Source organism: Suricata suricatta, chromosome 14 (genome assembly GCF_006229205.1).
Source record: "Suricata suricatta isolate VVHF042 chromosome 14, meerkat_22Aug2017_6uvM2_HiC, whole genome shotgun sequence".
NCBI lineage: Eukaryota > Metazoa > Chordata > Mammalia > Carnivora > Herpestidae > Suricata > Suricata suricatta.
Genome location: NC_043713.1, coordinates 71,294,585 through 71,306,113, shown reverse-complemented (window position 1 = coordinate 71,306,113; position 11,529 = coordinate 71,294,585). Strand labels below are relative to the sequence as shown.

Genomic DNA, 11,529 nt, shown 5'->3' with positions numbered 1-11,529 from the left:
AGCTGCTGCGCCTCCTGCGCCAGGCGAGAGAAGGAGCGGGCTGGCCGGGGGCTGGAGGCCGGGGAGGGGCCGGAGTTGCCGGCTGCGGGCGTGGAAGCGGCCGGGGGGTGCTGCGGAGCTGGCCCCGGGCACGGGAGGCAGGGCTGGCCGCGGACGGGCGCACGGGCCGGGAGGGTTCCGAGGGGACCGTGCGACTGGCCGAAAGGGCTGGGAGTCCTGTCTTGGCGAGAGGGCGAGGGAGGGAAAGCAATCGCTAGAATGAGGACCAGTGAGGCTCCGGGGGGTGGGGTGGGGCTATGAGCGTGGAGGAGAGGGCCGCGGCTGTGTCTGCCTTTCTGGGGTTTGAGAGTTCAGTTGTGTGTGTTGAGGGTGCCCCCAAGCCTCGAGCTAAGAAGCCAGATTCATGCCTTGGCAGGAAAGGAGTGGCACTGGACGGAGTGGCAAGGGGATGGTGGGAGGGGACGACATCTTGTACTGAGGGGCAATGAGAAGATGGCAGCTCCTGGCTCCTCCATGGTGGGGCCGGGCGGGGAAGGTGGGGACCTGGAGAGAGGACCCTGGGAACTGACAGCCCAGCTGGTCAGCGGTGCAACTTCACCATAACACTATGGCAGCTCAGACAGAGCTACAACTCCCGTCACCCATCCTAAAGGGCAGTTCATGCCCACTGAGTACATACACCTGGCATCTGTACATCACAACATCACATCTGCACAGGGTGAGAGCTCAGCAGGGGCACCTCTGGTCACACACACACAGGGTCCCTGAGCCAGCCTGGAGTGCCCTAGGAGACAAGGGTTCTGGTCCCAGCATCACTGCTGGGCAAGCCACTTCCCTCTCTGGCCACATTCCCACTTCCCCCAACAACTGCCACCAGAGCTGCCCTGTACTGCAATCTGAAATTAGCCATGCAGGTGTTTGGCCTGCAGGTGGATGATAGAGATGGGAAACTGAGGCTTGGAGAACAGTGGTGAGCCTAAGGCCCCAGAGCAAATTAGGGGGACAGTCAAGGCAGGAGCCTCTAGTTTCCCCACCTCACTCCTGCTGCATTGGGTTTCCTTTCTCTGGGCCCAGTGGGCTGGAAAGGTGCTGCTGGCCCTTTAAGAGGAGCTGTCCAGACCAGCAGAAGGCTGGCGGTGGCTGCAGTTTGGGGCCCTGTCTGGGTCAGCCCAGGCTCACCAGCTAGCCCTCTCTTCTAGGTCCTCCCAAGCTAGCATTTGTGACCTGAATGATGTTTAAAATGCAAACAGCAAGGCAGCACCGAATCAGCTAGGCCACCCAGAGGCATAGATCTTTGTCTGGAATGGCATCTGGACCCTAAAGCACCAAAGGAACTTTTTTTTTTAAAGCTGGGACACCAGCTAAGTTGCCCCCTTGTGTCTCAGAGGTCAGGATTCCTGGCCCCGTGAAGGGCCTGTTCTGCCCCATAATCCACAGGGACCCTGCAGTTATGGCATTCCCACATGGCCTAGAATCCTGGGCACAGGGGGCTTATGCACAGAACCGGCTTGAGGAGGGCCCAGGAGTCTGGACCCCCTCCTGACTATGTCTGCACCATCAGCTTGTCAGTATGGATCCTCTGAAAGGATGTTCAGGGCCACACCAGGCCTATGGGAGTAACAGGAGGAGAAGCCCAAGGACTGAAGGCAGGAAGGCACAGGCAGACCAGGGGCCCAATGGTGAGGTCTCTGTGAGGGGTGGGAGACATGGAGGCTGGACAAGGAGGCTGGTGGGCTGGGGAGGGTGGGAACACCGGGCTGTGCATGAGTCTCTACTGTCATATAACTTTGAGAGAATTTGGTCTTCACCAAAGGAGTTAAGGGTCTGTTCATAGAACTGACTCTGGCAGCCCAGAGGGTGAGACTAGACGGGTGCTGGGAGGGTGAGACTAGACGGGTGCTGGGAGGCCAAGAGGCCCAGGAGGAGGCTGTTAAGGAGAGAGGCCTGCACGTCCTTAAGCAGTGGGGAGGGAAAGCTAGGCAGAGAAGCGTGAGGGAAGAGGGTGGGTGGTTCTGGGCTTCTGCCCAAGCGATGGGGAGATGGGGATGGTGACGCCCTTTACTGAGCTGGGTCATAGGAGGTGAGGCCAGCTTCAGGGCAGGAGGTGAACACACCCAATGTAAGCTGCCTTTGGAATAACTGAGCTGAAAGAGAGGTCCATCTCCACAAAAGGGATCTGGACCTGTCAGCAAACAGTTGTGGCCACATCTTGGGAGAGCTTGGAAGTAGTAGAAGAGGAAAGGGCCCAAAGGGACTGCTGGAGGACAGCAGCATTTGGGGGTCATCAGAGGATTCCCCCAAAGAACCCTCCAGAGAAGCCCATCCCCAGAGGAGGCAGGTGTCGGTACTATGTTTCACCTCCACGGAACCAGATACTACTTATCACCTCCCTGAGGCCCTGGATGCACTGACACTCTCCTCATCCAAAGGGTCCACATGCCCCTGGACAGTTGGGTCATTGCTACCTGGGAAGAGACCCCTGCAAGCCTCAGGGAGGGAGAAAGATGAGGCACTAGCTTGGATGGGGGCCTGGAAAAGCGAGAGCCCAACTCCTGGCTCACTCAACTCTCCTCACCACTCACAGGACCTGGGCCTCGAGGGGACCCTCCTCACCGACATCCTCTATAGAAATGTGACCTTCCTCAATCTGGTGGACCCTATCTCCCATGACCTGCTCGTGAACCTGGCCCGTGACCTGCAGTGCCCCAAGACGGTGAGGCCAGTAGGCATGGACCTCAGGTGGGGCTGTGTGGTTGACAGGGCCAGGAATGCCCAGGGCTGGAGGGCTAGGAGCCTCGGTCCTCCTCTGGCTTGCTTTGAGGCCTTAACCAGGTCAGTGTCCCTCTCTGGGACCTGATGGCAGTTTTGTGTATTAGGCTGGCAAGCAGCCAGAACACAGGTGAGCTGTGCTTTCTGACACCTGAAAAGCTGTGTGTTGGGGACACCTGCTTCCTGAGTGGCAGCACTGTGTGCCAGGACCAGGGACCCAGGCGGGAGGTCATAGAGGGACCCTGTGGGACATAGAATGTTCTGACAAATCCACTGATGGAATCAAATTCCAAGCCCCTGAGTTCCTGAGGCCAGAAGAGAGCCACCCTAGGCTGGAACCCCTGTCCACATGTTTCCATCCTGTATGGATACTCTTGGGGACAAATGCTCACTGTTTCCCATAGCAATGTGAGCCTCAAGCACATCCTTCCTCGTGTCGAATTGGTGTCTGCCACCTGCGGCCTCCATCCCCCCTCCTCCCATCCACCACATCTGTTCCCACAAGCACTGAACCTCCTGAGCTCCTGATACAGCCCCCAACCCCCAGCCCTTAGGCCCAGTGAATCCCTGTGCAAAACAGGAGTGCCCACTATGGGCCCTGCCAGCTCTGAACTCCCACACCTACATGCAGGCATCACCAAGGATTCTGAGGCTAGCCTAGAGCTATCATAGTGATTGCCAGGGCTTGTGTACACACTGTTAACAGAGGAACAGGATAAAGAATGTACTGGGTAGTGGAGCGTGCTCAGTGCCAGCTTTGTGGAAAGCGGAGCATCCCTGTTTTTCCGCCCCAAGCTAGGCCTCTACGAGGGCCCACTGAGAACCAGAAGAGAGCCAGGTGGTGGTGATGTAACACATTAACCCTCCCAGCCCTGGCAGCCCAGACCCAGGCCCTGCGGGCACAGTCTAGCTTAAGAAAGTGAGAGGAAGAAGAGCATGCTGACCTGGCTTGTTCCTATTCCCTGGGGGTGGCGTCAGTGGAGCAGCGCTCCCTGCAGGGGTCTGGTCCTGCCTCCCCCTGTGGCGAGTCCCCCCGGAGTGCTGAGGGTGGACAGGGAGCCTGGCCTGAGACACTGGCCTTGGGCCTGAGGACAGGGAACAAGGCCCCATTGTCTAGGCATCCTCCCGCCGGGCACTGCGGGCCTCAGACCAGCCTGTCCAGCTCCCAATGGGCAGCCTCCCCTGGCTCTGTGCCAGGCCACAGCCAGGGTGGGGGGTGGGAGGGGGAGGCTAGTGGGCAGCTCAGTGATCCATGATGAATCATGTGCTGGAGCACACACTTGGATCCTGAAGGCCCAGAGGGACATGGGAGGGGCTTGGCCTCATCCTGACAACACCACCTCCTTCCAGGACTATGAGCTCTGGAAGTCCTCGGACAAGATCTGCCGGCAGCTCATCTACCACCTCACCCCTCACTCCAAGCGGCAGCGAGGATCCAGCCTGCTCCAGAGGAAGACCCAGAGCTGGTAAGGGGAACCCAGCCATAGCCCTGCCTCATGGCCCCTTAGGGTCCCTTCCTAGTCTGACCCGGAGAAGCAGTTCAGCAAGAGCCTGGTGCCTGAAGCCCGCCTTGTGAGCCCCTCACCCTTGTCTGCATCACAGCTCTGAAATGCTCCCCAAGCCAAACTGCACCCTCTGTGTGACCTGCCTCCTGCCATTCACTCGCCCCTCAATCCCTGGCCTATCACAGGGCATGGTCCGCACCCCGACCAAGATAACCCCAACAGGCGTCTGTGAATCCTCACAATAGGCTGTGAGGGAGACAGATTCTCGGGCATGATTCCCATTTTATAGGGAAGGAACCTGAGGTTGGGAGAGGCAAAATGGCTTGCCCAAGGCCACACTCTTTCCTCATTTTCCTACAGCTCTTTGAAAAGCCTTTGCCAGGCAGCCTGTGGCCAAGGCCTCCACAGTGAGCCTGATAGCCTGCTCTGCCACAAGGTCCTCTTCCGAGTTACTCCATCACCGTTTTGTGGCCAGAACTCAGCCTAGGGACCTGAGGCAGACCTGCTGCAGACATCCAGGTCTAGAGACCCAGAACCACAGTGCCGGTGCTCTCCCCTGCTCACTCCCTGCCACACCCCTGCCACCTTCCCGCTCCTTGAGCCTGGTGGTTCATGATGAGCCCAGAGCCCATGAAGTTGTTCCCTGCCATGGTGGGTGAGGGCCCTGAAAATGGTCCCACTGCCTATCTGCCTAGTGGGCTATGTTCAAATGACAAGAGAGACCTAGAGAGAGGTTGGAGGGGCAGTGGGAGACCCTCCTCAGTCTCTATAAATTTCTTTTCCAGCTTAGAACACAGGGAACCCTTCACTGCCCTTCACCTCCCAACTGCCCACCCCCACACCTCTCAACACCTTCTCTCTTGCTGTCCTGAGCCTGTCCCCTCTGTAGCCCCCAAGGCCGGGGGGACAGCCAGATACCCTATCACCCTCATAGGAACATCTATCTTTACCCCTAAACGACTGACCTTAGAGGAGGCATGGGGAGAAAGGTGGGGGCAGGAGTCAGAACACCTTAGTTTGAAGACCCAGGTGCCCTCTTAGTGGTGTGTCAGTATGCAAGGTCCTATCACCTCTGTGAGCATCATTCGCTCCTCTGCAGAATGGGATAGTCATTCTTACTCTACTGGGTTGGCATAAAACTAAGTGAGGCAATAGGTACAACAGGTATGGGTGCCGATGCAGGCCCACAGTTGGTTTTTACAGTAATAATAGCTCATGGAATCTTAACATATGTATATTTCTTCCTCGCAACAGTCAGATCCTCTTTTCACCAAAGGAGAAACTGAGGCTCAGAGAAGTTCCAAGAATTGCCCATGGCCACCCATGTAGAAAGTAGCAGTTTGATCCCACTATGGCCTGACTGTAGGGCCCCACCACCACTGAGGACTCCCATAACGGGTCATTGTCTGCAGCCACTAGGGACCTGACTTGGCCATGGACCCTTGCTCAGTCCATCTTTGCCTGCAACCTTTCCGCAGCCTCAAGAGCAGCCTCGAGATGACTCAGCTGGTGGGGGAGACCATGAACCTTTCCGGGATCCCACTGTCGGCGCGGGACGTGCAGCACATCGTGCGCTACCTAGGAAGGCGGGGAGCTGGGCTCGCGGTGCTGGACCTGAGTTTCACAGGGCTGAGTGACGAGCTGCTGCGCCAGCTGCTGCCCAGCCTCTGGACACTGCCCTGCCTCACCCAGCTTCTGCTCAATGGCAACAGGCTAACAAGGGCCACTGTCCGCGAGCTCACTGAGGCTGTCAAGGATGCCACCAAGTTCCCCTCGCTGGCCTGGGTAGACCTGGGGAACAATGTGGACGTGGCCTCCTTGCCCCAACCCCTGCTGGTTGGCCTGCGCCGGCGGCTGAGCCAGCGCACCTCACTGCCCACCATCTACGAGGGCCGGGACCTGGAGCCTGAGGGCAGTGCAGCCGGGGGCACTTCGGCTGCCTCCACCTGGGGCTCTGCGGCTGCTGGGCCAGGGTCAGAGGCCCTGGCCTGCTGCACGAGGTGACCCACCACCACCCTGGCTGCTGCTACCTGACTGCCAGTGGCACAGGGGATGGGGGGATGATGGAGGCCTTCTAAGTCCCCAGAAATCCAGTGGAAATGCTCAGCCTGAGCTTAAGGGGATGGAAGGAGAATGGGTTCCCTATAGGCTACATGATCAGCCCAGGATGGAGTCTCAGACTTCCCTCAGCAGGAGGGCCCAGCACCTGCTCTGCCCATCCCACAGTAAACAGCGATGCCCCGCTCTGCCTCAGCCTTTCTGCACCTTGGACCTCAGGGTCACTGAGCACCAGCTTGCTTCTGGGGTAGGGAGAAGGGGTGGCCCAAGGCTCCGGACACTGCACCTCTGGGAGGGAGGGACCAAGCTCTCACTGACTTCCCCCAGGTACTGATTCCTGGGCAGACACCAAGGTATGGGGGTCAGGGCCATCTGTGGGCTGGGGAGTTAGGAGAGGCCTCCAGGGAGCTGGCCTTCACATCTGGGTGGGGCTTGGAGAGGAGCAGGCTGTGAGGGGCAAAGCTCAGAATGGAACCCCCAGCAATCAGCCCAGGACAAGACTGTGCTGACAGGAGGCAAGGTTCATCTCCCACAGGACAAGCGCTGCCCATCATCCCTAGTACCCACCTCCCAGGCCCCCTGTACTTAGTCAGTACTCCATGGGGCTAGGAGATACCTTAGAGCAGAGACAAAGGGCTTGTGTTCTCCCTCCAGGCCCTGGAGGCCCACGTACACAGTCCTCCCCTGTGGGGCACCCCAAGAAAGCATGCAGGAGGTGGAGATGGGTACATCCAGCAGCAGGAGACTTGGGGTGGAGCATTCCTAGGGCTCCGCCAGGGGTAGTTGGCTTCCAGCAAGGGGCTAGCTTCCCTCCCCACAAGCACCATCAGGGCAGGCTCCGATCAGAAGCCTAAAGTCATGGTCACCCTCACAACCTTGTGTGGAGAGCTGGAGTACAACCCAACCAGGAGGTGGGCAGGGCAAAGACAAGGAAGGAATTTAAACATGTCCAGGGGAGGGGGGCGGGAAACTGAGGCCCCGAGTGGGGAAACCAGCAGCCCAAGTCTCCCATGCAGAGCCAGGTCAGTGGCTCTGGGACAGTGGGGATCCTCATAGATGAGGAGAGACCTGGAGGCAGAGAAAAGCCCCATGGGCCAAGGAGAAGGTAGGAGTCTCCCTGGGCCCACATACTCAGACCCACCAGCTCACCCTCCTCCACAACTGGGTCCACAGAGGACCGTGAGTCAGCACGGATTCTAGGCTGGCCAGATACACAACAGCCCCTTGGACCAGAAAGGGAATAACCAAGAAAAGCGAGGATGGGGTTCTAGGACCAGGCAGGAGGCGGAGAAGAAAAGGAGCCCCCTCTCCACCGCTGCCTGCCCACCCCGAGGGCAAGTCCCTGCCAATCTGGCTGCTTTTGAAGGAACCCTTATCTGGAGGCAGTGGGAAGGGTGTGAAGAACACCAGGTTCAGCGGAGCTCTGCTCCTGACTTACTGTTGGGACCTGGCCAGGGCCTCCTCTCTCCCGGCCTTGGTTACATAGGGCTGCCTGTCCACAGTCCCTTCCAAGCTGTCAACCGTCCAGCCTGGGGTCCCGGCCCTCTCAACCCTCCTTGTTCCAAGACACGGGCTTGCCCATTGTGCTGTTACTCTGGAACATGGGGCTCCAGCTCCCCAGAGCAAGGCTAAGCGGGAGGCAAAGGGGGCCAGCAGAGAAGAGAAGGCTAGGGAAGCCAGCCTTGCACAGGCAGGCTAGTAAGTCCGTCACAGGCAGGCAGCAGGGTTCTCCTGTGACTCCTTGCTGGAGAAATGCCCTGGCCCTCGTGCCCTCCTGCCCCCCTCACTCCCTGCCCCCCACTGGCCCCAATCCAGCCCACAGACCTTGAATGTTGCCGCTGGGAGAGACTCCTACCAGATGATGTGAGGACCTGAGCCGGGTGTCACCAGGCGAGCTCTGGGAGAATGCAGGCGGCAGCTGGTCTCAATCTCCCCGCCTCTCAGACGGAGGCACGCGATGCAATAGCTGAGTTCGAGTATAAAACAGCTCAAGAGAAGGGGGTTGGCCTTGTTGCCAGGCAGGTGTCCACAACCTCTTCGCAGGCCCTCATGTCAGGGCCTCACGGCCACCGGTGAGGCTACTCTACAGGCAGGTACATTCCACGAGGAGGGGGCTTGTGCCTCTCCAAGCTTGGTGGGCAGAGAGGACCCACCAGGGGGGCTAAAGCCCACATTCTAGACCTAAGAGACAGCAGATAGGTCTTGCCCAGGCCCAGTCTTGGAGGCAGACAGGCTCGCCTGGTCCTGGCTCTGTCACCCACTGGTGGTGTCCTCTCAGGGTCCATTCCTTCATCTTGGGAACTAGGTACACCGAGTCTCCCTCTGACTGCTGGAGAGAGCATGACCTAAGGTTTGGAAAGTGCCTGCTGTGTGGGGGGCACAGGGCAGGCACTCTTCAGCGTCAGTGAGGCCTCCACCTGGGGCTCTCTGGATGGAAATGGCAGGAGCCCAAACCTTTGGGACTAGAGCTGAAGCCATGCACGTATTTGGAGGGCACTTCCATAGCCTTTCTGTTGGCTAAGTATTGTACCAATGGCTTTACGTTCCTTTAATGACCTTCATACTTATACGTGAGTAAACTGAAACAGGGACAGGTTAAGTGATCTGTCCAAAGTCAAAGAGCTAGAGATTGGAAGAGCCCGCACTGTGAGCGATGAGGCCCACCTTGTCTGTGATGCTACCCCCTGCCTGCTGCTGCCAGTCCCACAGCCAGCCTGGGGGCTGAGGATTCACTGGAACTCTTGAGCAAGCCTCTGCCAAAGACACCATTCGATACAGGAGACCATCACGGGGCTCTAAAGGCAGATGTCCTGCTGAGGGAGGGACCCTCAGCCACATTGCCCCCAAAGCAGGACCAATCAGCACCTCCCTGGGCCTGTTTCCTTATATGCAAAATTGGGGAGGAGGGAAGGTAGCAGTGAGGTTCCAGGCTTTGCCTTCTTCCAGGATTGAAAGGGACAAATGGGGACTGGGTTTGGAAGTACTCATCAGACCGAATGAAGCCCAGCCCGGTATTCAGGGATGCGGGATCCACACCCACATCAGACAGTCTGAGACAACTCCAGGTGCCTTCACCTCTCTGGGCATCAGCTTCCTCAAACCTAAACCCGCCTGGCCAGGACGTTAAGAGCATCAAAGGGAAGCATGTAGAAAAGACACCTCTGCAGGGCTTGAACTCACAAACCGTGAGATCATGACCTGAGCTGACATCAAGAGCCGGACACTTAACCGACTGAGCCACCCAGGTGTCCCTTAATTTCTAAAAATTGTATCATTTTGGGGGCAGCCTTGATGTCAGCTCAGGTCATGATCTCACAGTTTGTGAGTCCAAGCCCTGCATCAGGCAAGGCACTTACAGTGAGGAGCCTGCTTGGGATTCTCTTTTTCCCTCTCTCTCTGCCCCTCCTGTACTCTCCCTCTCTCAAGATAAATAAATAAACTTTACAAAAATTAAGGAACAAATTGTATCATTTTTAAGAATAATTCTTCATTGTAGTACCATTGAAATATAATAATGTAGACATAACAAATGTTACAACTTAAAGTATAAAATACAGTATATTTTGACTTCCATGAAACCACCACCATGATCTCGACAGTAAAGATACCGTCATTTCCAAAAGTTTCCTAATGCCCTTTGTAATGTACCCCTCCTACCCCTCCTGGCCCACCACCTTCCCAAGCAGGGGACACCTTGACCTGCTTGCTTTCCCTTTACATTAGTTTGCATTTTCTAGAGTTTTTCTTTCTTAAGATTATTTATTCTTTTAGTAATCTTTACACCCAAAGTGGGGCTCAAATTCATGACCCTAAGATCAAGAGTCAGATGCTCTTCCAACTGAGCCAGGCATTCCTATGGGTTTAGATATATGGAAGAATATGGGGTGTATTCTTTTTTTGTATGACTTCTTTCACTCAGTATAATTATTTTGAGACTTCCATGATGTTGCCCACATCAGTAGTTCCTCTTAATTGTTGAGTAGTATTTTATTAGATGCATGTACCACTGTTCATTCACCTGTCAATGGACATTTGGGTTGTTTCCAGTTTTTAGCTCTAACAAATAAAGCTGCTATGAATATTCACATGCAAGGTTTTGCACAAACATATATTTCCTTTCCTCTTGGATCGTGGTATCTCAGTGTGGTTTTCTTTTTTTGTAATATGATTGCCTGCCTGGTTTTGCTAATCAGGGTAATGGTGGCACCATGCTCATAGAACGAGTTGAGAAGCTAGTCCTTTCTCTTCATTTTTAGAAAGAGTTAGTGGAGAATTGATATTATTTCTTTCTTAAATATTTGGTAGAGGGGCGCCTGGGTGGCTCAGTCAGTTAAGCATCTGACTTCGGCTCAGGTCATGATCTCATGGTTCATGGGTTTGAGCCCCGCACCGGGCTCTATGCTGACAGCTCAGAGCTTGGAGCCTGCTTCAGATTCTGTATCTCCCTCTCTCTCTGACCCTCCCCTGCTCGCACTGTCTCTCTCTGTCTCTCAACAATAAATTAAAAAACATAAAATTTTTAAAAAAAATATTTGGTAGAATTCTTCAGTGAAGGGACATGGGCCTAAAGGTTTTCTTGTAGAAGGTTTTCAGCTACAATATCAGTTTCCTTAGCAGAGATAGGACTATTCAAGTTCGTTACATCTTGAGTAAGCATTAGTATTTTCATCTCTCAAGGGATTTGTCCATTTCATCTAAGTTGTTAAATTTGTCAGCATAAAGCTTTTCATAATATTTCCTTTCAATATCTGTGGAATTAGTAGTAGTCATCTCTCTCATTCCTGAGATTAGTAATTGGTGTCTTTTTTTTTTCTTTCCTGATCAGAGATTTATCAATTTTATTGATCTTGTTAAAGAATCACCTTTTGGTTATGATTTTTCTCTATGGTTTTTTCTGTTTTCTATTTCACTGGTAACCACTTTGATCTTTATTTCCTTTCTCCTGCTTACTTTAGATTTTATTGGCTCTTCTTTTTCTAGATTCTGAAATGAATCTTCTTGTCTGGTATTAATATAGCTAAGATCATGATCTGAGGCCTTTCTTTTTTTAAATGTTTTACTTATTTATTTTTGAGAGAGAGAGAGAGAGAGCACACGAGCGCATGTGTGCTCGCAAGTGGGGGAGGGGCATAGAGAGGGGGACAGAAGATCCAAAGCAGGTTCTGCAATGACAGCATTGAACCCGATGTGGGGCTCA

At 54.9% G+C, this 11,529-nt stretch overlaps 1 protein-coding gene across 1 annotated transcript in view; it reads left to right on the top strand.

Annotated features, from left to right (window-relative positions):
* The window catches only part of LRRC75B (leucine rich repeat containing 75B), a 13,727-nt gene extending 7,200 nt beyond the window's left edge, over positions 1-6,527 (top strand). Inside the window, exons 3-5 of the mRNA XM_029921612.1 lie at positions 2,585-2,713; positions 4,120-4,235; positions 5,753-6,527. Coding sequence (XP_029777472.1) covers positions 2,585-2,713; positions 4,120-4,235; positions 5,753-6,278 — 771 coding nt within the window. The 3' untranslated portion in view covers positions 6,279-6,527. The remainder of the gene's footprint in view (positions 1-2,584; positions 2,714-4,119; positions 4,236-5,752) is intronic.
* Positions 6,528-11,529: the final 5,002 nt, after the last annotated feature.